At 54.3% G+C, this 25,756-nt stretch overlaps 1 protein-coding gene across 1 annotated transcript; it reads left to right on the top strand.

Moving 5' to 3' along the window:
- Positions 1–2,891: 2,891 nt before the first annotated feature.
- Positions 2,892–23,803, top strand: atp1a3b (ATPase Na+/K+ transporting subunit alpha 3b). The gene is made up of 21 exons (XM_088905365.1): positions 2,892–3,563; positions 8,963–9,082; positions 9,750–9,809; positions 11,001–11,204; positions 11,297–11,410; positions 12,388–12,522; positions 12,653–12,770; positions 12,965–13,233; positions 13,530–13,728; positions 14,461–14,705; positions 17,014–17,206; positions 17,505–17,817; positions 18,048–18,198; positions 19,094–19,262; positions 19,383–19,537; positions 19,670–19,793; positions 20,500–20,645; positions 21,451–21,581; positions 22,237–22,338; positions 22,674–22,765; positions 23,159–23,803. Exons 1-21 carry the CDS (start codon positions 3,558–3,560, stop codon positions 23,185–23,187), a joined length of 3,075 nt encoding a protein of 1,024 aa, XP_088761491.1. The 5' UTR covers positions 2,892–3,557; the 3' UTR covers positions 23,188–23,803.
- The last annotated feature ends 1,953 nt before the right edge of the window (positions 23,804–25,756 follow it).

The raw sequence follows: 25,756 nt of genomic DNA on the forward strand, positions 1-25,756 counted from the left end.
ATACAGATGAGCTGGACTGAGTGTCTCTACAGTTACTCTACAGCTCTGATGATGATGATGGAGTGGTAGTGTGAAGATACAGAGGAGCTGGACTGAGTGTCTCTACAGTTACTCTACAGCTCTGATGATGATGAAGGAGTGTTAGTGTGAAGATACAGATGAGCTGGACTGAGTGTCTTTACAGTGACTCTACAGCTCTGATGATGATGAAGGAGTGTTAGTGTGAAGATACAGATGAGCTGGACTGAGTGTCTCTACAGTTACTCTACAGCACTGATGATGATGAAGGAGTGTTAGTGTGAAGATACAGATGAGCTGGACTGAGTGTCTCTACAGTGACTCTACAGCTCTGATGATGATGAAGGAGTGTTAGTGTGAAGATACAGATGAGCTGGACTGAGTGTCTCTACAGTTACTCTACAGCTCTGATGATGATGATGGAGTGGTAGTGTGAAGATACAGAGGAGCTGGACTGAGTGTCTCTACAGTTACTCTACAGCTCTGATGATGATGAAGGAGTGTTAGTGTGAAGATACAGATGAGCTGGACTGAGTGTCTTTACAGTGACTCTACAGCTCTGATGATGATGAAGGAGTGTTAGTGTGAAGATACAGATGAGCTGGACTGAGTGTCTCTACAGTTACTCTACAGCACTGATGATGATGAAGGAGTGTTAGTGTGAAGATACAGATGAGCTGGACTGAGTGTCTCTACAGTGACTCTACAGCTCTGATGATGATGAAGGAGTGTTAGTGTGAAGATACAGATGAGCTGGACTGAGTGTCTCTACAGTGACTCTACAGCTCTGATGATGATGAAGGAGTGTTAGTGTGAAGATACAGATGAGCTGGACTGAGTGTCTCTACAGTTACTCTACAGCTCTGATGATGATGAAGGAGTGTCAGTGTGAAGATCAGGATGGTGATAGGAGTTAGGAATCTGTGTCAGAGGAGAATATCTTGCACATTTAAAGTGTGAAGTGTGGGTCTATTCTCTAACCCCAACCAGCGTGACACGTCTTGATAGATCTGATACTATGCGCCGCCGCAGCGCGCCCATTCATCCCGCGCGCTCGGGCGCGCGCCTTGCCTCGGCAGACCCGGAATTCTGCAGTAAAGGGGGCGGGTCCTACCTCGCCCCTGATTGGGCCGTCTCGGCAGCCTCTGCACGGCCATTGGACCAGGGCCCCCTCCCGTGCGTGGGCGGGCTCTGCATCCGTGTCATTGGCCAGGAGCGCAGCGGGGCGTGGCGACTGGGTGTTTATGAGCAGGTTGGGGGGGGGCAGTGGGGGAGGGGGCCGCACGAGGGAGCGCGCCTTACTCACACGCAGAGCGAGCGAGCTGCTCACCGGCCGGCGCTTCTTCCGAGCAGGCGGAGCGCTCTACGCGAGAGAGAGAGATTTGACTCGATTTGGCATGAGAGATTGTTTTATAAACTACTCCAAAGCGGCATAGGGGGCAAAGTGTACGACATAATTAAATCAATGTATTCAGAGAGCAAATGTGCAGTGAAAATTGGAAACAAAAGGACTAAATTCTTCACCCAAGGCCGCGGGGTGAGACAGGGCTGCAGCCTGAGCCCAACACTGTTCAATATCTATATCAACGAATTAGCAGGAATGTTGGAGCAGTCTGCAGCTCCTGGTCTCACACTACACGACACAGAAATCAAGTTCCTGCTCTACGCAGATGACCTGGTCCTGCTGTTGCCCACAGAACAGGGGCTGCAGCAGAACCTGGCACTGCTGGAGCAGTACTGTCAGACCTGGGCACTGACAGTCAATCTGGACAAGACCAGAGTTATGGTTTTCCAGAAGAAAGCCAGACCTCAGGGAAACAGGTACAAATTCACACTGAACAACAACACATTGGAGCACACATCCAGCTACACATATCTCGGTCTCACCATCAGCTCTTCCGGGAGTTTTGACCTGGCAGTGAAGGCACTGAGGGAGAAGGCACTCAGGGCTTTCTACGCAATAAGAAAGAGGCTCTTCAACATCAACCCACCAACAAGAATCTGGCTCCAAATACTTGAAAGTGTAATCCAACCCATTGCCCTATACGGCAGTGAAGTGTGGGGTCCCCTCACAGACCAGGATTACACCCAATGGGACAAACACCCCACAGAAACTCTGCACATGGAGATCTGTAGAAACATCCTCCGTGTGCAGAGAAGAACTCCTAACAACGGGTGCAGGGCCGAATTAGGCCAGTACCCACTATTGATAAACATACAGAAAAGAATATTCAAGTATTGGCTACACCTAAAAAACAGCGACCAAAATTCCTACCACCACAAAGCCCTGCTGAGCCAAGAGCTGAGCCCAAAACAGAGCCCCCTGAGCCAGCTGGTCCTGAGGCTCACCGACCTGAGCCACACCGACACTAACCAGCCTCAGGACAGCACTGCTAGAGCACCACAACCCAGACTCAACCACATCACAGCACAGATCAAACAGCAATATCTCACACACTGGGACACACACACACAGACACAACATAAACTGGAATGTTACAGAACCTTAAACAGACAATACACACTAGCTGAATATTTGACCAAAATAAAAAATAACAAACAGAAACAGACCCTGACGAAGTACAGGCTCAGTGACCACAACCTGGCCATAGAAACTGGGCGACACAGGCAGACCTGGCTGTCCAGAGAGGACAGGCTGTGCTCCCACTGCCAGCGGGGAGAAATAGAGACAGAGGTGCACTTCCTACTGCACTGTGACAGATACTCTGGGATTAGAGAAACATTCTTCCCTAAATTCAGAAATCTAATCCCAGAGTTCCCACACCTGCCAGAATCACAACGGGTCCCAATCCTACTGGGAGAGGGAGGAGGGAACTCAGTTGAACTGGCAGCCCAGTATGTGATCTCCTGTCACAGCCTGAGGAACAGTGAGTCTGTCTCCCAATAATGCTCCAGCCGCCTACAGAATATGTCAATATTGTATAATATGTCTTTGTTGTAAATGTCTGTAATATGTCTGTAGATTTTATTTTACTTCTATTTTTGTTTTGTTTCATGTAAATATCATTACTTTCATTTGCTTTGGCAACACTGATTGTACCCATCGGTCATGCTAATAAAGCACCTTGAATTGAATTGAATTGAATTGAGAGAGGAAAAAAAATAAGAGAGAGTGAGAAAGAAGGGCGGCACTGCGGCAGCGGAGGGACACAGTGAGCGGCGGCAGGGAGAGGAGGCGCCTTGGTTACCGGCTCATTCTGCCTGGCAACGGCGACCGGAGCGGAGGCAAGAGGCAGCGCTGAGCCGTCCCCGATCTCCACCTTGAGGAGACCGCACCGCACCAGAACACAGCCGCAGCCCCGGGTCCGACTGACACCGACCCGTCCCGACCCAGCTCGCCCGGCGCCGGAGACAGCGCGCCCCCCGTCCTCGCCCCCGCCCGCGACCTGATGCCCTTGCGGCCGCTCTGCGCTCCTCCTCGCCGGCTGTGAGCCCCGAACCCCGAGCCGACCCCCGCAGCGCCCTCCCCGCCCCAGCACAGACCCGGACACCCGGACACCCGGACCCGCAGCGCCAGCATGGGGGTAAGACGCCTGGTGGTCTCCCCCGATTAGCGCGCAGAGCCATCTTCATCTCCATTCTCCTCTCCATCCTCCTCCTCCCCCTCCGCCGCTGCTGTGGGGTCCCCCGTCCCCGCCGCTGTCCCCCGGGTGACTTTGCCTGCTCACTGCGGCTGTGTCCTCGGGTCACGTCAGAGCCGGTGACCGTGGCTCCAGACAGCACGGAGACCCCCCCCCCTGCAAGATAAAACACCCCCCCCCGCCGCCACCGCCCCCCCGCTGCTGGGAGGTCAGATTAGCGGCTGATGGAGCCGCTTGGCACCGCTGCGTCTCCGGCGGCTCCCGGGATTATCGGGGTGCGGACGCGCCTGAGCGCCGGGTCTGGGGGTGACCGTGCGGAACGGGGTGCTGCGGGGGTGCGGTTGTCCCTCGGGCTGCCGCAGTGGCTCGGCCCCGGAGCCGCCGGGGGGGGGGGGGGGGTCTGCGCTGCGGCAGAGACGCGGTGTCCTCTGCGCCTCGGGGGTTCGGGGGGCGCCCGGACCCCCGGGGTCGGGGGCTCAGGGCTTGAACCCGAGACCCGTGTCCTCTGCGGTCGTCCCCAGCCTGCCGATGCGTCAGCACTGCGGTGCCGGCGGGTCAGTCAGGTGACTCCCTGACACCCGGCTCCCACTGCGACAGGCGCGCTGGCCGGACCCCTGTGTGCGAGACCGGGCACTGTGAGGACAGAGAGAGAGAGAGAGAGGGACTGGGCACTGTGTGGACAGAGAGAGAGAGAGGGACTGGGCACTGTGTGGACAGAGGGACAGAGAGATCGGGCACTGTGTGGACAGACGGACAGAGAGAGACTGGGCACTGTGTGGACAGAGGAACTTAGAGACTGGGCAATGTGAGGACAGAGGGGAGACAGTGAGATACAGGAGAAACAGAGAGAGAGGAGACAGTGAGTTATAGGAAGCACACAGAGGGAGAGGAGACACAGAGAGAGGAGACAGAGGGCAGACAGTGAGTTATAGGAAGCACACAGAGGGAGAGGAGACACAGAGAGAGGAGACAGAGGGCAGACAGTGAGTTATAGGAAGCACACAGAGGGAGAGGAGACACAGAGAGAGGAGACAGAGGGCAGACAGTGAGTTATAGGAAGCACACAGAGGGAGAGGAGTTCCGCCATCTCCCCCACAGGCGCACCGCTGCGTCAAGATGGACTCCCCACGCCACCTGCCGCGAGTCTGCGCCCGGAGTGGGATAGAGCGCGCGGCGCCCCGCCCGGGACTGTCCGTCTGTCTGTGACCCGAGTGTCTCGAGTGACCCGAGAGGGGAGCGAGACTCGAGCCCCGGACGCGTCCCCGCCGCTGGTCTCAGACCGGAGGCTGGCGAGCCGCCGGCGAGCTCGGGGCTCCGCGACGATCAGAGCATCGCGACGCGACACGACACGACACGACACGGCGGCTCTCGCAGCTGTCATCGCCGCGCACCGAGTCCACAGACACGCTGTCGCGGCCGCGCGGGGAGTCGCGCCGGACTCGGGTTCTGCGTTAAAGAGGGGGCGGGGCCGAGTCGAGAGAGAATCCACGCGTGGAGAGAAATAATTGCCATGTTAAATACTGCAACACACTGTGACACACTATAGTAAACTGTAGTATATACTGTAACATACTGCTACACACTGTGACACAATATAGTAAACTGTAGTATATACTGTCACATACTGCTACACACTGTGACACAATATAGTGAACTGTAGTATATACTGTAACATACTGCTACACACTGTGACACACTATAGTAAACTGTAGAATATACTGTAACATACTGCTACACACTGTGACACAATATAGTGAACTGTAGTATATACTGTAACATACTGCAACACACTGTGACACAATATAGTGAACTGTAGTATATACTGTAACATACTGCAACACACTGTGACACACTATAGTAAACTGTAGAATATACTGTAACATACTGCTACACACTGTGACACAATATAGTGAACTGTAGTATATACTGTAACATACTGCAACACACTGTGGTTTAAGTATATACTATAAAACACTACAACACACTGTGGTAGACTGTTGGTACATACTGTAAATCACTGTAACTGTAGTGTATACTGTTCACATTGTAGTGAACTGTGCGATTTACTGTAATACACTATAAACCAGCCCGCTTCAGTGTAGCTGTACTGTCTGTATCGGACCGGCCCGCTTCAGTGTAGCTGTACTGACTGTAGCGGACCGGCCCGCTCAGTGTCTCTATCCTGTCTGTATCAGACCGGCCCGTCTCGGTGTGGCTGTACTGACTGTATCGGACCGGCCCGCTCGGTGTGGCTGTACTGTCTGTATCGGACCGGCCCGCTCGGTGTGGCTGTACTGACTGTATCGGACCGGCCCGTCTCAGTGTCTCTATCCTGTCTGTATCGGACCGGCCCACTCGGTGTGGCTGTACTGTCTGTATCGGACCGGCCCGTCTCAGTGTCTCTATCCTGTCTGTATCGGACCGGCCCGTCTCGGTGTGGCTGTACCGTCTGTATCGGACCGGCCCGTCTCGGTGTGGCTGTACTGTCTGTATCGGACCGGCCCGTCTCGGTGTGGCTGTACTCTGGGTGTCAGGTGAGAGGGATCAGGGAGCCCTAAAGGTTCTTTCAGTCTAATTGCTCTCCTCATGTTGCAGCAGAGTCTCCGGTTTCAGCCGGACTGAGTTACCTGCCGGGTCAGTGACGCAGAGACAGAGCCTTTGTCCTGGGCTTCACAGGGAGCTTGCAGGAATATCCAGTCTGTCTCCAGTCAGCTGGGGCTTTCACACTCTGATCCACTCCAGGGTCTAGTGTGGTCAGAAAGATTCCTGATGCACAGCGGTCTGATCCACTCCAGGGTCTAGTGTGGTCAGAAAGATTCCTGTTGCACAGCGGTCTGATCCACTCCAGGGTCTAGTGTGGTCAGAAAGATTCCTGTTGCACAGCGGTCTGATCCACTCCAGGGTCTAGTGTGGTCAGAAAGATTCCTGATGCACAGCAGTCTGATCCACTCCGGGGTCTAGTGTGGTCAGAAAGATTCCTGTTGCACAGCAGTCTGATCCACTCCAGGGTCTAGTGTGGTCAGAAAGATTCCTGATGCACAGCAGTCTGATCCACTCCAGGGTCTAGTGTGGTCAGAAAGATTCCTGATGCACAGCAGTCTGATCCACTCCAGGGTCTAGTGTGGTCAGAAAGATTCCTGATGCACAGCAGTCTGATCCACTCCGGGGTCTAGTGTGGTCAGAAAGATTCCTGTGGCACAGTATGTGTGTTTATTATCTATGGAATTTTTGTGTTATCTCTGTGCTTGTGTCAGTTGCTGGTATTATCTGTGTGTGACACAAAGAGAGTGAGCATGAGAGAGTGTGAGACAGTTACTCTCTCTGTGTCCAGTGGTCACTCGGCCTCTGTGTTTCTCTGGATGTCCAGTGGTCACTCAGCCCCTCTGGTCAGGCCTGTGGTTGAACGTGTTTGCTGGCTGCTGCCTGCAGGAGCTGTAATTCCAGTCTGGTGTCTGTTATTACATCCCACTGACACGCGCTGACGCACACTCAGACAGGGACTACCAGGTCGGGCTGCTCCTGTGGGCCTGACCCGGGTCAGGCTGGTTCCTGCTTGTAGTTCATACCCAGTTGGTCCGGTTCTTGTGGATCAGACTTACACTAAGAGCAGCACAGTGAGATAGGCCTACTCCTCTTAGTCCTCTGGAATACCACATGTCCAGCGGAGGACAGGAGGCTTTTTACACAGAGGGTTGTGTGAGAGTGGAACAAGCTGCCCAGCCAAGTGTTGATACCTTGGCTCCTTTCAGGAAAATTACTGTTGTTCTAGAAGTCCCTTTTGTGCTAGAATCCATTACTTCATGGATTGATTTCACACTTGTTGTGGTGCACAGACACTGGATGGATTTCAAACTGCGGGGTTTCTGATACAGACATACTTTGTGTTGTATTACAGGACTTTGCTCCTTTGTGTGTATACTGCTCTGTGTGTGTATACTGCTGTGTGTATACTGCAGTGCTCTGTGTGTGTATACTGCAGTGCTGCATGTGTGTGTATACTGCTGTGTGTATACTGCAGTGCTGTGTGTGTGTATACTACAGTGCTGTGTGTGTGTATACTGCAGTGTGTATACTGCAGTGCTGTGTGTGTGTATACTGCAGTGCTCTGTGTGTGTATACTGCAGTGTGTATACTGCAGTGCTGCATGTGTGTGTATACTGCAGTGTGTATACTGCAGTGCTGTGTGTGTATACTGCAGTGTGTATACTTCAGTGCTTGCTGTGTGTGTATACTGCAGTGTGTATACTGCAGTGCTCTGTGTGTATACTGCAGTGTGTATACTGCAGTGCTCTGTGTGTATACTGCAGTGTGTATACTTCAGTGCTTGCTGTGTGTGTATACTGCAGTGTGTATACTGCAGTGCTCTGTGTGTATACTGCAGTGTGTATACTGCAGTGCTCTGTGTGTATACTGCAGTGTCTATACTGCAATGCTGTGTGTGTATACTGCAGTGTGTATACTTCAGTGCTTGCTGTGTGTGTATACTGCAGTGTGTATACTGCAGTGCTCTGTGTGTATACTGCAGTGTGTATACTGCAGTGCTCTGTGTGTATACTGCAGTGTGTATACTACAGTGCTGCATGTGTGTGTATACTGCAGTGTGTATACTGCAGTGCTGTGTATGTGTATACTGCAGTGTGTATACTACAATGCTGTGTGTGTGTATACTGCAGTGTGTATACTGAAATGCTCTGTGTGTGTATACTGCAGTGTGTATACTGCAGTGCTCTGTGTGTGTATACTGCAGTGTGTATACTGCAGTGCTGTGTATGTGTATACTGCAGTGTGTATACTACAGTGCTGTGTGTGTGTATACTGAAATGCTCTGTGTGTATACTGTAGTGTGTATACTGCAGTGTTCTGTGTGTGTATACTGCAGTGTGTATACTACAGTGCTCTGCTGTATGTATAGTGCAGTGTGTGTTGTGGTGGTGTGTGTGTTAGAGTGCCTCTTAATTAAATTGCAGTTAATATACCACCTGAGACAGTTCACAGTCAATATCTAATTAACAGGGAATATCTGGAGATGGGCTCTGCCTCCTGTCTGTGTGCCTCTCTCTCTTTGAGTGTGCGTGTGCTTGCTGGTCTCTGTGTGCTGATCTCAGTGTGTGTGTGCTGGTCTCTCAGTGTGCGATTTCTGGAGAGCTGTTCTGCTGGCTGAGTAGCCCCTCTTACTGACACCTGCTCTGCCCACCGTCTCATTGCCAGCGGTTATGTTATTGTGCAGAGAGGAGACACAACAGCAGTGTATTCACTGGAGCGCGCGTGCATGCGTGTCAAATATTGATATGGTTGGGTAAAGAGGAACCTTGGTGACCTGGCATTTGTTTCCCTTCCTGCAGTATGGGCGGTCGGACAGTTACCGCGTGGCTACCACGCAGGGGGACAAGGATGAGAAGGACTCCCCCAAGAAGAAGAACAAGGCCAAGGACCTGGATGACCTGAAGAAGGAAGTGCCCCTGGTGAGTCTCGTGAGCCTGTCGCTGTGACACACTGACTGACTCACTGTCACAGTACTGACTGTCGCTGTGACACACTGACACACTGTCACAATACTGACTGACACACTGTCACAATACTGACTGACTCACTGTCACAGTACTGACTGACACACTGTCACAGTACTGACTGTCGCTGTGACACACTGACTCACTGTCACAATACTGACTGACACACTGTCACAATACTGACTGACTCACTGTCACAGTACTGACTGACACACTGTCACAAAACTGACTGTCGCTGTGACACACTGACACACTGTCTCAATACTGACTGTCGCTGTGACACACTGACACGAGCACACTGTTTCACACTGACTGACACTACGACAGACTGACACACTGTGACACACTGTCTGACAGACTGACACACTGTGACAGACAGGGCTTTGAGCTCCACTCTGTCCTTCCTGAAGTTCCTCCTCAATCCACCTGGTGCCGCCGTTTCTCTCTGCTCCCCTGACCTGTGTGCACAGGGGCTGCTGTGTGTCCCCCAGGTGCGAGATGCACTTTAGTGGGGGATGAGGGGGTCCCCTACTGTGTGATAAGTGCCTGGGGATCCTTTGGGAAGAAGAGCACTGTCCGAATTCATGGAATTTTCCCTCAATCCCTCTTCTCCTGCCCTTAGACGGAACACAAGATGTCCGTGGAGGAAGTGTGCCGGAAATACAACACAGACATCGTCCAGGTGAGCTCTCGCTGCCCCCTGCTGCAGACACCAGGAACTGCGCCTGTCTGTAAGAGGTGCTCACATGTACTGCACGTTGTCAGTTTCCTTGGCTGACACTAGTACCCAGATATCTGCTGGAAGTCGTACAGCTGGAACAGTCTGGGTATCTGTCCTTGTTCAAGGGCACAGCAGAGCAGGACTGAACAAGCACCTGCACCTGAACACACACACAAGCACCAGAACACACACACCCGTAACTGAACACCCTGAGCATACACCCGCACCTGAACACACACCCATACCTGAGCACACTCACCCGCACCTGTTCACTCCTGCACCTGAGCACCCTGAGAACAAACCTGCGCCTGAACACACACACACTTGCACCTGAACACCCTGAGCATACACCTGCGCCTGAATACACACACCCGTACCTAAACACACACCCCTGTATCTGAACACCCTGACCAAACACCCGCACCTGAACACACACACCTGCGCCTGAACACACCCACCGGCACCTGGGCACCCTGAGCACACATCCACACTGAAAACCCCACTCCCATACACACACACCCGCAGCTGAGCACCTGCGCCACACTGCCAGTCTCGCAAGGACAGGTCTGTGTTGTGTTGTGTTGTGTTGTGTTGAAGCCCAATTGTAATGACAGACAGTGATGGCGTGATATCAGACCAGCAGCAGTGGGAGCACGCCTGCACCGAGAAAGAAAATGCCCGACGAACTAGGGATTGTACGGTTTTGCCATGCTTGTGCGATCGATGGAAATGTTCACATAAATATGCACAAGAAATAAACAAGGAGCAAGTCACCTATTCCTTTATCATATTGGCTAGCTAATGTCCTCTCTTTGCTAGTTAGTGTGACTTGTGGGTGTGTTTCTGCGTTGCGTAGCAACAAGGGACTGTATTCTCTGGCAGAGCAACGTAAACGGCTTAAATAACCGTTACTGCGTCCATACTGCGGTACTGCGATAGAAATGCCTCCGCCGTCTGGATCTATAGGAAGGGTCTGTGTGTGTCTTCGCACTGACACCTCTGGGACAGCATCACCTCTCCAGGTCTCTCGCCCTCTCACCTGTGAGCCATGCAGCAGTTACCGCCAGTCACCCCAAGGGGGCGACACCTGGTTAGCCACCCGTGGGTCTGGGGGCAGCGTGTGACCAAGCCGTCTCTCCTCCTCGCCCTCAGGGTCTCACCCTGGCCCGCGCCGCTGAGGTCCTGACCCGGGATGGGCCCAATGCCCTGACGCCGCCCCCCACCACCCCCGAGTGGGTGAAGTTCTGCCGCCAGCTCTTTGGGGGCTTCTCCATCCTGCTCTGGATCGGCGCCATCCTCTGCTTCCTGGCCTACGGCATCCAGGCGGCCACTGAGGACGAGCCCGCCGGCGACAACGTGAGTCCGCCAGACAGCCGCGCCCGCAGTGTGGCCCTGGCCCGGGCGCGGAACGGTCAGTAACGCGCCCTCTGCCCTGTCTGTGTCCTCAGCTGTACCTGGGCATTGTGCTGTCCGCCGTGGTCATCATCACCGGCTGCTTCTCCTACTACCAGGAGGCCAAGAGCTCCAAGATCATGGAGTCCTTCAAGAACATGGTGCCTCAGGTACGCCATCTGTCCCACAGCTACTGTCCTGAGTCCTGTCTCCCTCTCTGTGACTGGGGTACGCCATCCTCCCTCTGTCCCACAGCTACTGTCCTGTCTCCCTCTCTGTGTCTGGGGTACGCCATCCTCCCTCTGTCCCACAGCTACTGTCCTGTCTCCCTCTCTGTGTCTGGGGTACGCCATCCTCCCTCTGTCGCACAGCTACTGTCCTGTCTCCCTCTCTGTGTCTGGGGTACGCCATCCTCCCTCTGTCCCACAGCTGGGGGAGGAGCTGAGCTGTAGGAGGAGAAGCTGGGGTTTAGGAGCAGGGGAATAGGGAGAGGAGCTGGAGTGTAGAGGAAGGAGCAGGGATTGAGTCAGTCTGCACCAAGACCAGCAGAACCCGAGTCAGAATATTGGTCAGCTCACACACAGAGAGAAGAGAGGGAATTATCCTGGACTCAGGGCTGTCAGGTACAGTGTCAGGGTTAGAATACTGTGCTCAGAGCTGGTCAGCTCACCACAGGAAGAGAGAAGAGAGGGAATTATCCTGGACTCAGGGCTGTCAGGTACAGTGTCAGGGTTAGAATACTGTGCTCAGAGCTGGTCAGCTCACCACAGGAAGAGAGAAGAGAGGGAATTATCCTGGACTCAGGGCTGTCAGGTAGTTTCAGGGTTAGAATACTGTGCTCAGAGCTGGTCAGCTCACCACAGGAAGAGAGAATTATCCTGGACTCAGGGCTGTCAGGTAGTTTCAGGGTTAGAATACTGTGCTCAGAGCTGGTCAGCTCACCACAGGAAGAGAGAAGAGAGAGAGAGACTTGTTTCCTGGGCTCAGACGGGGCTACGGAGCTGAATCTCCTCAGTCCAGGACAAGGGCGTCTGAGAGACCGGAGCGCGTCTGAGGAGAGACAGACAGGGGGTCTGGGGTGTCGTGAGGACGGGGAGCGGGGACACCTGGTCACTGCCCCATGGTGTCCCTGGCTGTGTGTCCGCAGCAAGCCCTGGTGATCCGCGAGGGAGAGAAGATGCAGATCAACGCGGAGGAGGTGGTGGCTGGAGACCTGGTGGAGGTGAAGGGGGGAGACAGAGTGCCTGCTGACCTCCGCATTGTCTCCGCGCACGGCTGCAAGGTACTGACCCCTCGGTCACTCGCTGGCCCGGTCAAGCGCTGCAGGAATACATACTGTACACACACAGGCCACTCTGGACAGCTGTGCCTGTGTCAGAGTGATTGACAGCTGTGTTCCCGTCTTCTGACAGGTGGATAACTCCTCCCTCACTGGCGAATCAGAGCCCCAGACCCGGTCACCTGACTGTACCCATGACAACCCCCTGGAGACACGGAACATTGCCTTCTTCTCAACCAACTGTGTGGAGGGTACGGTCGCCATGGCAACCGCCTCCCTCTCTGTCAGACTGTCCCTGATCCCTCTCCCTGCTCTCTGCCGGCCCAGCTGCCGGGTGGCGGTGGGCCCGGATGGAGAGGTGTTGTTAGGATCAGGGTCAGCGCTGTGGGCACTCTCACACACACACGCTCCCTCCTGCCTCTCACCCGCGCCCTCTGTCTCCCAGGCACAGCCCGCGGGATCGTCGTCGCCACGGGCGACCGCACGGTGATGGGCCGCATCGCCACTCTGACGTCAGGGCTGGAGACGGGCAAGACCCCCATCGCCAAGGAAATCGAGCACTTCATCCACCTGATCACGGGCGTGGCCGTCTTCCTGGGCATCACCTTCTTCATCCTGTCCATTGTGCTGGGCTACAGCTGGCTCGAGGCCGTCATCTTCCTCATCGGCATCATTGTCGCCAACGTGCCTGAGGGACTGCTGGCTACAGTCACTGTGAGTGTCAATACTGGCCCTGCCCGTCTCTCTCTCTCTCCTGCCTCCTACTGGCCCTGTCTGTCTCTCCTGTCTCACTACTTGCCCTGCCTGTCTCTCCTGTCTCACTACTGGTCCTGTCTGTCTGTCTCTCTCCTGCCTCCTACTGGCCCTGCCTGTCTCTCTCTCCTGTCTCGATACTGGCCCTGCCTGTCTCTCTCTCTCAGGCGTGTCTGACCTGTCTCTCTCCCTCTCAGGCGTGTCTGACCTGTCTCTCTCCCTCTCAGGTGTGTCTGACCTGTCTCTCTCTCTCTCAGGTGTGTCTGACTCTCACAGCGAAGAGGATGGCTCGGAAGAACTGTCTGGTGAAGAACCTGGAAGCCGTGGAGACTCTGGGCTCCACCTCCACCATCTGCTCCGACAAGACCGGCACCCTGACCCAGAACCGCATGACTGTGGCCCACATGTGGTTCGACAACCAGATCCACGAAGCTGATACCACTGAGGACCAGTCAGGTACACCAGTACACACCATACAGACACCACTGAGGACCAGTCAGGTACACCAGTACACACAAGTAGAGACACCACTGAGGACCAGTCAGGTACACCAGTACACACCAGTACAGACACCACTGAGGACCAGTCAGGTACACCAGTAGAGACACCACTGAGGACCAGTCAGGTACACCAGTACACACCAGTACAGACACCACTGAGGACCAGTCAGGTACACCAGTGCACACCAGTGCACACCAGTACACACCAGTACAGACACCACTGATGACCAGTCAGGTACACCAGTGCACACCAGTGCACACCAGTACAGACACCACTGAGGACAAGTCAGGTACACCAGTACACACCAGTAGAGACACCACTGAGGACCAGTCAGGTACACCAGTACTCACCAGTACTCACCAGTGCACACCAGTACAGACACCACTGAGGACCAGTCAGGTACACCAGTACTCACCAGTACTCACCAGTGCACACCAGTGCACACCAGTACAGACACCACTGAGGACCAGTCAGGTACACCAGTACTCACCAGTGCACACCAGTGCACACCAGTAGAGACACCACTGAGGACCAGTCAGGTACACCAGTACTCACCAGTACTCACCAGTGCACACCAGTACACACCAGTAGAGACACCACTGAGGACCAGTCAGGTACACCAGTACTCACCAGTGCACACCAGTGCACGCACACCCTCTCACTCTCTCTCCTGGTCTCCCTGGGCAGGCGCCTCCTTCGACAAGAGCTCGGCCACCTGGGTGGGGCTGGCGCGGGTGGCGGCGCTGTGCAACCGCGCGGTGTTCAAGGGCGGCCAGGACGGGCTGCCCATCCTGAAGCGGGACGTGGCGGGAGACGCCAGCGAGTCGGCGCTGCTCAAGTGCATCGAGCTGTCCTGCGGCTCCGTCAAGGCCATGAGGGAGAAGAACAAGAAGGTGGCGGAGATCCCCTTCAACTCCACCAACAAGTACCAGGTCAGCTCACGGACAGTACAGCTCCCTGACGGTACAGCCCCCTGAGAGTACAGCTCCCTGACGGTACAGCCCTGTGAGAGTACAGCCCCCTGAGAGTACAGCCCCCTGAGAGTACAGCTCCCTGACGGTACAGCCCTGTGAGAGTACAGCCCCCTGAGAGTACAGCCCCCTGAGAGTACAGCTCCCTGACGGTACAGCCCTGTGAGAGTACAGCCCCCTGAGAGTACAGCCCCCTGAGAGTACAGCTCCCTGACGGTACAGCCCTGTGAGAGTACAGCCCCCTGAGAGTACAGCCCTGTGAGAGTACAGCTCCCTGACGGTACAGCCCCCTGAGAGTACAGCTCCCTGAGAGTACAGCCCTGTGAGAGTACAGCCCCCTGAGAGTACAGCTCCCTGACGGTACAGCTCCCTGAGAGTACAGCCCTGTGAGAGTACAGCTCCCTGACGGTACAGCCCTGTGAGAGTACAGCCCCCTGAGAGTACAGCCCTGTGAGAGTACAGCTCCCTGACGGTACAGCCCCCTGAGAGTACAGCTCCCTGAGAGTACAGCCCTGTGAGAGTACAGCCCCCTGAGAGTACAGCTCCCTGACGGTACAGCTCCCTGAGAGTACAGCCCTGTGAGAGTACAGCTCCCTGACGGTACAGCCCTGTGAGAGTACAGCCCCCTGAGAGTACAGCCCCCTGAGAGTACAGCTCCCTGACGGTACAGCCCTGTGAGAGTACAGCCCCCTGAGAGTACAGCTCCCTGACGGTACAGCCCCCTGAGAGTACAGCTCCCTGAGAGTACAGCCCTGTGAGAGTACAGCTCCCTGACGGTACAGCCCCCTGAGAGTACAGCCCCCTGAGAGTACAGCTCCCTGAGAGTACAGCCCCCTGAGAGTACAGCCCTGTGAGAGTACAGCCCCCTGAGAGTACAGCTCCCTGAGAGTACAGCTCCCTGACGGTACAGCCCTGTGAGAGTACAGCCCCCTGAGAGTACAGCTCCCTGAGAGTACAGCCCTGTGAGAGTACAGCTCCCTGAGAGTACAGCCCCCTGAGAGTACAGCCCTGTGAGAGTACAGCCCCCTGAGAGTACAGCTCCCTGAGAGTACAGCTCCCTGACGGTACAGCCCTGTGAGAGTACAGCCCCCTGAGAGTACAGCTCCCTGAGAGTACAGCCCTGTGAGAGTACAGCTCCCTGAGAGTACAGCCCCCTGAGAGTACAGCCCTGTGAGAGTACAGCCCCCTGAGAGTACAGCTCCCTGAGAGTACAGCCCTGTGAGAGTACAGCTCCCTGACGGTACAGCCCTGTGAGAGTACAGCCCCCTGAGAGTACAGCCCCCTGAGAGTACAGCCCTCTGAGAGTACAGCTCCCTGAGAGTACAGCCCCCTGAGAGTACAGCTCCCTGAGAGTACAGCCCCCTGAGAGTACAGCCCCCTGAGAGTACAGCTCCCTGAGAGTACAGCCCTGTGAGAGTACAGCTCCCTGACGGTACAGCCCTGTGAGAGTACAGCCCCCTGAGAGTACAGCTCCCTGAGAGTACAGCCCTGTGAGAGTACAGCCCCCTGAGAGTACAGCTCCCTGAGAGTACAGCCCTGTGAGAGTACAGCTCCCTGACGGTACAGCCCTGTGAGAGTACAGCCCCCTGAGAGTACAGCTCCCTGACGGTACAGCCCCCTGAGAGTACAGCTCCCTGAGAGTACAGCTCACTGAGAGTATAGCCCTGTGAGAGTACAGCCCCCTGAGAGTACAGCCCCGTGAGAGTACAGCCCCCTGAGAGTACAGCCCCCTGAGAGTACAGCTCACTGAGAGTACAGCTCACTGAGAGTACAGCCCCCTGAGAGTACAGCTCCCTGACGGTACAGCCCTGTGAGAGTACAGCTCCCTGAGATTACAGCTCCCTGAGAGTACAGCCCCCTGAGAGTACAGCCCCCTGAGAGTACAGCCCCCTGACGGTACAGCCCCGTGAGAGTACAGCCCCCTGAGAGTACAGCCCCCTGAGAGTACAGCTCCCTGACGGTACAGCCCTCTGAGAGTACAGCCCTCTGAGAGTACAGCCCCCTGAGAGTACAGCTCCCTGAGAGTACAGCTCACTGAGAGTACAGCCCCCTGAGAGTACAGACCCGTGAGAGTACAGCCCCCTGAGAGTACAGCCCCCTGAGAGTACAGCCCTCTGAGAGTACAGCCCTCTGAGAGTACAGCCCCCTGAGAGTACAGCCCCCTGAGAGTACAGCCCCCTGAGAGTAGAGTACACTGGGCACAGACTGTGCCAGTGAGGGTCACACTCTGTCCCACGCAGACACACTGACCCCTCCTCTGCCTGTCCAGCTCTCAGTGCACGAGACAGAGGACCCCAACGATAACCGGTACCTGCTGGTGATGAAGGGCGCCCCCGAGAGAATCCTGGACCGCTGCTCCACCATCATGCTGCAGGGCAAGGAGCAGCCCATGGACGAGGAGCTGAAGGAGGCCTTCCAGAACGCCTACCTGGAGCTGGGCGGCCTGGGCGAGAGGGTGCTGGGTGAGTCTGGGGGCACAGGGGTACAGGGGTGCTGGGCGAGAGGGTGCTGGGTGAGCCTGGGGGTACGGGGGTACAAGGAGCTGAGAGAGCAGCCCATGGACGAGGAGCTGAAGGAGGCCTTCCAGAACGCCTACCTGGAGCTGGGCGGCCTGGGTGGGCCTGGTGTAAGACTGGGGAGACTGGGGACAAGGGGATACTTTGGGCACAGGAGGAGACTGGGGAGATACTTCCACGCCTGCGGCCTGCGGACAGAGGGAGACTGGGGGAGACCGCGCCATGACCCCCTCTCTCTCTGCAGGCTTCTGCCACCTGCTCATGCCCGAGGACCAGTACCCCAAGGGCTTCGCCTTCGACTGCGACGACGTCAACTTCCAGACGGACAACCTGTGCTTCGTGGGCCTGATGTCCATGATCGACCCGCCGCGCGCCGCCGTGCCCGACGCCGTGGGCAAGTGCCGATCTGCCGGGATCAAGGTCATCATGGTGACCGGCGACCACCCCATCACCGCCAAGGCCATCGCCAAGGGCGTGGGCATCATCTCCGAGGGCAACGAGACCGTGGAGGACATCGCTGCCCGCCTCAACATTCCCGTCAGCCAGGTCAACCCCAGGTAACAGCTGTCACACACACTCACACCTGTACACACACACTCCTGCATAAGCATACATCTGTACACACACCTGTACACACACACTCCTGTATAAGCGCACACCTGTACATACACACACCTGTACACACACTCCTGTACTTACTCCAGCCATCACATACATGCTCACTGGCACACCTGTCATTACTGAAGCGCCTGTGAGCTCACCTGGACACACCTGTCCCTGTCCCCAGGGATGCCAAGGCCTGTGTGATCCATGGCACCGACCTGAAGGACTTCTCCCAGGAGCAGATCGACGAGGTGCTGAGGAACCACACTGAGATCGTCTTCGCCAGGACCTCCCCCCAGCAGAAACTCATCATCGTGGAGGGATGTCAGAGACAGGTAACCTTTCCTGTCTGTCTCTCAGGGCAGTGTTAATGTACTGGAGTGTCCAGTCAGTGTGTCTGTATTAACCCCTCTCTCTCTCAGTGCAGTGTTAATGTACTGGAGTGTCCAGTCAGTGTGTCTGTATTAACCCCTCTCTCTCTCAGGGCAGTGTTAATGTACTGGAGTGTCCAGTCAGTGTGTCTGTATTAACCCCCCTCTCTCTCAGTGCAGTGTTAATGTACTGGAGTGTCCAGTCAGTGTGTGTGTATTAACCCCTCTCTCTCTCAGTGCAGTGTTAATGTACTGGAGTGTCCAGTCAGTGTGTCTGTATTAACCCCTCTCTCTCTCAGTGCAGTGTTAATGTACTGGAGTGTCCAGTCAGTGTGTCTGTATTAACCCCTCTCTCTCTCAGGGCAGTGTTAATGTACTGGAGTGTCCAGTCAGTGTGTCTGTATTAACCCCCCTCTCTCTCAGTGCAGTGTTAATGTACTGGAGTGTCCAGTCAGTGTGTCTGTATTAACCCCTCTCTCTCTCAGTGCAGTGTTAATGTACTGGAGTGTCCAGTCAGTGTGTCTGTATTAACCCCTCTCTCTCTCAGGGCAGTGTTAATGTACTGGAGTGTCCAGTCAGTGTGTCTGTATTAACCCCCCTCTCTCTCAGTGCAGTGTTAATGTACTGGAGTGTCCAGTCAGTGTGTGTGTATTAACCCCTCTCTCTCTCAGTGCAGTGTTAATGTACTGGAGTGTCCAGTCAGTGTGTCTGTATTAACCCCTCTCTCTCTCAGTGCAGTGTTAATGTACTGGAGTGTCCAGTCAGTGTGTCTGTATTAACCCCTCTCTCTCTCAGTGCAGTGTTAATGTACTGGAGTGTCCAGTCAGTGTGTCTGTATTAACCCCTCTCTCTCTCTCAGGGTGCTATTGTAGCAGTGACAGGGGATGGAGTGAACGACTCTCCAGCCCTGAAGAAAGCTGACATCGGTGTTGCCATGGGGATCGCCGGTTCGGACGTCTCCAAGCAGGCAGCTGACATGATCCTCCTGGACGACAACTTTGCCTCCATCGTGACCGGAGTGGAGGAAGGTGAGAGGGGCTGGTCAGTGCGAGGGGCTGGCGGTGTGGTCACTGTGTGCGTTGTGTGTAATCCTATCTTTACATCTGTGTGTGTTGTGTAACCCTGTGTGTGTATCTGTGTGTGCGCAGGACGTCTGATCTTTGACAACCTGAAGAAGTCCATCGCCTACACCTTGACCAGCAACATCCCTGAGATCACTCCCTTCCTGCTGTTCATCATGGGCAACATCCCCCTGCCCCTGGGCACCATCACCATCCTGTGTATCGACCTGGGCACCGACATGGTGAGACTGCACTCTACATACTCACACTGTACTGTACTGTACATTCTCACACTGTGCTCACTTGATACTGTACATACTCATGCTGTACTCACTGTGCTCACCTGGTACTGTCCTGCTGTCCCTCTGCCCCAGGTCCCTGCTATCTCTCTGGCGTACGAGGCAGCGGAGAGTGACATCATGAAGAGACAGCCCCGCAACCCCCGCACAGACAAGCTGGTGAACGAGCGGCTGATCAGCATGGCCTACGGACAGATAGGTACGGCCTGAGGTCACGGTGAGGTCAGGGTGACATCACAGTACAGCCTGAGGTCACTGTACTGACATCACAGTACAGCCTCAGGTCACGGTGAGGTCAGGGTGACATCACAGTACAGCCTGAGGTCACTGTGAGGTCAGGGCGACATCACAGTACAGCCTGAGGTCACGGTACTGACATCACAGTACAGCCTGAGGTCACGGTGAGGTCAGGGTGACATCACAGTACAGCCTGAGGTCACGGTGAGGTCAGGGCGACATCACAGTGCAGCCTGAGGTCACGGTGAGGTCAGGGCAAAATCAGGTGCAGTCAGGCTCAGTGAGGTCATGGTGAGGTACGGTCAGGCTCAGGGAGGTCATGGTGACGTGCGGTCACGCTCAGTGAGGTGATGGCGAGGTGCAGTCAGGCTCAGTGAGGTCATGGCGAGGTGCGGTCAGGCTCAGTGAGGTCATGGCGAGGTGCGGTCAGGCTCAGTGAGGTCATGGCGAGGTGCGGTCAGGCTCAGTGAGGTCATGGCGAGGTGCAGTCAGGCTCAGTGAGGTCATGGCGAGGTGCAGTCAGGCTCAGTGAGGTCAGGGCGAGGTGCAGTCAGGCTCAGTGAGGTCATGGCCAGGTGCGGTCAGGCTCAGTGAGGTCATGGCGAGGTGCAGTTCAGTGATTTAGTGCAGTGCCCAGTGTCTCCAGGCCTGACTGCCTCTCTCTGCAGGAATGATCCAGGCGCTGGGCGGCTTCTTCAGTTACTTCGTCATCCTGGCAGAGAACGGCTTCCTGCCCTCCCAGCTGGTGGGCATCCGGCTGAACTGGGACGACCGGACCAACAACGACCTGGAGGACAGCTACGGCCAGCAATGGGTCAGTGCCGCCCGGCCGGCCTCCCCCTCTCTCTCACCAGCAGCTCCAGCAGCAGCCCAGTGCAGTTCCTGGGAATCAACCCCCCTGTCTCTCTCTGAGGCTCAGTGCAGTGTCAGTGTATTAACCCCCCTGTCTCTCTCTGAGGCTCAGTGCAGTGTCAGTGTATTAACCCCCCTGTCTCTCTCTGAGGCTCAGTGCAGTGTCAGTGTATTAACCCCCCTGTCTCTCTCTGAGGCTCAGTGCAGTGTCAGTGTATTAACCCCCCTGTCTCTCTCTCAGGCTCAGTGCAGTGTCAGTGTATTAACCCCCCTGTCTCTCTCAGGCTCAGTGCAGAGTCAGTGTAGTAACCCCCCTGTCTCTCTCTGAGGCTCAGTGCAGTGTCAGTGTATTAACCCCCCTGTCTCTCTCTGAGGCTCAGTGCAGTGTCAGTGTATTAACCCCCCTGTCTCTCTCTGAGGCTCAGTGCAGTCAGTGTATTAACCCCCCTGTCTCTCTCAGGCTCAGTGCAGAGTCAGTGTATTAACCCCCCTGTCTCTCTCTGAGGCTCAGTGCAGTGTCAGTGTATTAACCCCCCTGTCCCTCTCTCAGGCTCAGTGCAGTCAGTGTATTAACCCCCCTGTCTCTCTCTCAGGCTCAGTGCAGTCAGTGTATTAACCCCCCTGTCTCTCTCTGAGGCTCAGTGCAGTGTCAGTGTATTAACCCCCCTGTCCCTCTCTCAGGCTCAGTGCAGTCAGTGTATTAACCCCCCTGTCTCTCTCTCAGGCTCAGTGCAGTCAGTGTATTAACCCCCCTGTCTCTCTCTCAGACCTATGAACAGAGGAAGATCGTGGAGTTCACCTGCCACACAGCCTTTTTTGTCAGTATCGTGGTGGTGCAGTGGGCCGATGTCATCATCTGTAAAACACGCAGGAACTCTGTCTTCCAGCAGGGCATGAAGTGAGTCAGACCCCTCACTGGGTCTGCTGGCCTTCTGTCTGTCTGTCTAGCCCTGTCTGACTCTCCCTGCCTGTCTCTCTTCACCTAGCCCTGTCTGTGTGTCTGATCCTGCTGTCTCTCTCTCTCTCTGTGTCTGACCCTGTCTGCCTCTGTGTGTGTGTGTGTGTGTGTGTCTGACCCTGCCTGTCTCTCTCTCTCTCTGTCTGACCCTGCCTGTCTCTCTCTCTGTGTGTGTCTGACCCTGCCTGTCTCTCTCTCTCTCTGTGTCTGACCCTGCCTGTCTCTCTCTCTCTCTCTGTGTGTGTCTGACCCTGCCTGTCTCTCTCTGTGTCTGACCCTGCCTGTCTCTCTCTCTCTGTGTGTGTCTGACCCTGCCTGTCTCTCTCTGTGTCTGACCCTGCCTGTCTCTCTCTCTGTGTGTGTCTGACCCTGCCTGTCTCTCTCTCTCTCTGTGTCTGACCCTGCCTGTCTCTCTCTCTGTGTGTGTCTGACCCTGCCTGTCTCTCTCTCTCTGTGTCTGACCCTGCCTGTCTCTCTCTCTCTCTCTGTGTGTGTCTGACCCTGCCTGTCTCTCTCTGTGTCTGACCCTGCCTGTCTCTCTCTCTCTGTGTGTGTCTGACCCTGCCTGTCTCTCTCTCCGTCTCTCTGTCTGCAGGAATAAGATCTTGATCTTTGGGCTCTTTGAGGAGACGGCTCTGGCAGCCTTCCTGTCCTACTGCCCTGGGATGGACGTGGCACTCAGGATGTACCCCTTAAAGTGAGTCACCCCAACCCTCCCTGAAACCCACTCCCTGTACCTGACTTCCCCATTCCTGTGAGCAGCTGGTGCAGCCCAAAGGAAGAGGAAGTGGGTTGTTCCATTCCCCTGGGGGGTGGGGGTTCACTGCTGCAGACACACTGGCTGTTCCATTCCCCTGGGGGGGTTCACGGCTGCAGACACACGGGCTGTTCCATTCCCCTGGGGGGGTTCACTGCTGTAGACACACGGGCTGTTCCATTCCCCTGGGGGGGTGGGGGTTCACGGCTGCAGACACACGGGTTGTTCCATTCCCCTGGGGGGTTCACTTCTCTCCCCTCTGTTTTCCCCCACAGGCCCAGCTGGTGGTTCTGTGCATTCCCCTACAGCTTCCTCATCTTCGTGTACGATGAGATCCGGAAACTCATCCTGCGCAGGAACCCTGGAGGTACGACGCTGACACACACACTGCACACACTGACACACACACTGCACACACTGACACAGACACATATAGAGATACCCACTGACACACACAATGACACACAGACACATATAGAGATACACACTATAACACACTGCACAATGAAACACACATATAGAGATACACACTATAACACTCTGACACACACTGCACACAGACACATATAGAGACACACTATAACACTCTGACACACACACACTGCACACAGACACATATAGAGACACACTACAACACACAGACACATATAGAGACACACTACAACACACTGACACACATGGCTGACACATGATTGTACCTGAGACATGAACACTCATGCTAACGCCCTCTCTGCCTCTGTCTCTCTGTCTCCCTCTGCAGGCTGGGTGGAGAAGGAGACCTACTATTAAATCAACAAACCTGTTCGAACCCATCCCTCCCCCCGACCCCCCCGTCTCTCTCTCTCCCCCCCCAGACTCTCACAGCCCCCCGCGGGCGGACTCTCCCCCAGGACCCGCCACGCCGCTGCCCCCTGTCTGGGGGGGGCCATCATTTTTATTATTCGGATCGTTCTTGTTCGGTATTCTTTCAGGGCGTGGAGGGAGAGCTGCTTTCCTCTTCCACACCCCTCGATCCCCCCCGTCCCCCGTCTGTGTGCGCTGTGTGCATCTCCCCCCCCCTCCTCCTCTTCCTCCCCCCCTCCTCGGTGAAGATCAGTCTTTCTCTGTGTTCTAGGAAAACAAAAATCTATTTCTCTCCGGGTTTAATTAAAGAATTTCAAAACGAAAATAACTTATCGAGAATCGCAAAAGAAAGAGTCTTTCTTTTCCTCTGTTGGGTTCCCACCTTCTGTGGGCGCTGTGCAGGAAGAAGGGCTCCGGGCTCCGGGCCGAGCCCAGCCCGGCCCAGCCCGGAGCCCGTCTCCGCCAGCCCGAGGCAGCAGAGGGGCAGAGCGCATGAGGGACCAGCTGTCGCGCAGAAGCGAATCCAACGCCAATAAACATCTAGAACATTTAATACAACCGACTCCTGTCTGCGTGTCTTTCTCTCTGCCTCTTTCACTGCATTTTATACAACAAACTACTGTCTGTGGTAAACACTGTAATACCGCAGTAAACTGGTCTATATAGAAGTATACAATAACACACTGTAGTAAACTGTGGTATATACTGTTGTACACAAGACACTAGTAAACTGCAGTATGCTATGCAATATACTATAATGCACGAGTAAACTGTAGTATATATTATACTACAACATATACTATAGTAAACTGGTACTCTGCTACACACTGGTAAACTGTAGTATATACTATAATACAGTATAACACACTACTTACCTGCGGTATATTCTGCAACACACTATAACAGACTGTAGTAAACTATAGTATATACTGTAGTACTCTATAACACACTGTAGTAAACTGCAGTATATTCTGCAATACTCTATAAAACTAGGAAACTGCAGTATACACTGTAGTACACTATAAAAGTAGTAAACTGCAGTATTTTCTGCGAAACTATAACTTTAGTAAATGTAGTATATTCTGCGTTGCATTTTGACGCAACAAGGAATTTTTCTTCGGCCGGCTTGTTGCACGGCCTGTCGCTGAAGTCCCTCCTCCTTTCGCAAACGGGCTTGGGGCCGTCATCGCAGCTGGTGGGGTCCAACTGAACAAAGTGACCCAGTTCAAGTACCTAGGCTCACGTGTCAACTCCGACCGCACTACCCTCCAAGTCGGCGCCGCTTGGATGAAATGGCGGCAGGTCACTGGAGTACTGTGCGACAAGAAGATCCCTTTGCGCCTAAAATCCAAAGTCTAGCGCTCAGTGGTCGGACCAGCGGCCCTGTACGGAACTGAATGCTGGCCAGCGACAAAGAAACATGAACAGGCACTCCATACGATGGAAATGAAGAGGCTGCGATGGACCCCCGGCTTGACAAGACTAGACCATGTCATGAATGAAGGGGTGTGAAAAACACTCAGAGCCGCCCCAGTCACTGAGAAAACGAGGGAATCGCGCCCGCGACGGTATGGACACGTGCGCCGCAGCAGTGACACATCAGTGGCACAGACCGCCCCCGAATTGAGTGTGGAAGGCCACCGGCCCAGTGGACGACCATTCACGCGCCTCGCCGACACGCCGCAGACCGTACGGGAAAATCGGTGCAAACAAGCAGACCCCACACAAAAAGAAGAACATTCTGCAAAACACTCCAGCACTGTGGCAAACTGTAGCGCATACTGTAAAATACTATAAAGCATTTTGGTAAACTGGTATATACTGTAGTACACTATAACACTGAAGTAAAGTGCAGTATATACTGTAGTACACTATAAGACTATAGTAAACTGTGGTATATACTATAGTACACTATAACACTGAAGTAAGTACTATAGTACACTACAACACCATAGTAAACTGGTATATACTGTAGTACACTAACACACCATAGTAAACTAGTATATACTGTAATAGACTACAACACTAGTAAATAATTTAATACACTATTACACTTGAGTAAACAGGTTATATACTGCAGTACACTATAACACACTGTAATAAACTATTATATGCTACAGTTGTATATACTATAGTTCACTATGACACTGTAGTAAACTGGTATATACTGTAATACTCTATAAGAGAGATTGAAGTGTGCTGTAATACTCCAGACAGTGGTGAAGTGTGGTGTGTGTTGTAATACTCTGTGAGACAGTGGTGAAGTGTGGTGTGTGTTGTAATACTCTGTGAGACAGTGGTGAAGTGTTGTAATACTCTGTGAGACAGTGGTGAAGTGTGGTGTGTGTTGTAATACTCTGTGAGACAGTGGTGAAGTGTGGTGTGTGTTGTAATATTCTGTGAGTGGTGAAGTGTGGTGTGTGTTGTAATACTCTGTGAGACAGTGGTGAAGTGTTGTAATACTCTAAGACAGTGGTGAAGTGTGGTGTGTGTTGTAATACTCTGTGAGACAGTG

Source organism: Atractosteus spatula, chromosome 25 (genome assembly GCF_055471065.1).
Source record: "Atractosteus spatula isolate fAtrSpa1 chromosome 25, fAtrSpa1.hap1, whole genome shotgun sequence".
NCBI lineage: Eukaryota > Metazoa > Chordata > Actinopteri > Semionotiformes > Lepisosteidae > Atractosteus > Atractosteus spatula.

Bases quoted from the DNA above. Each gene is read 5' to 3' on its own strand.
- atp1a3b (XM_088905365.1), top strand. The intron at 14,706-17,013 runs GTCAGCTCACGG...CTGCCTGTCCAG, and splicing joins ACTCCACCAACAAGTACCAG to CTCTCAGTGCACGAGACAGA. The intron at 22,766-23,158 runs GTACGACGCTGA...CTCCCTCTGCAG, and splicing joins CCTGCGCAGGAACCCTGGAG to GCTGGGTGGAGAAGGAGACC.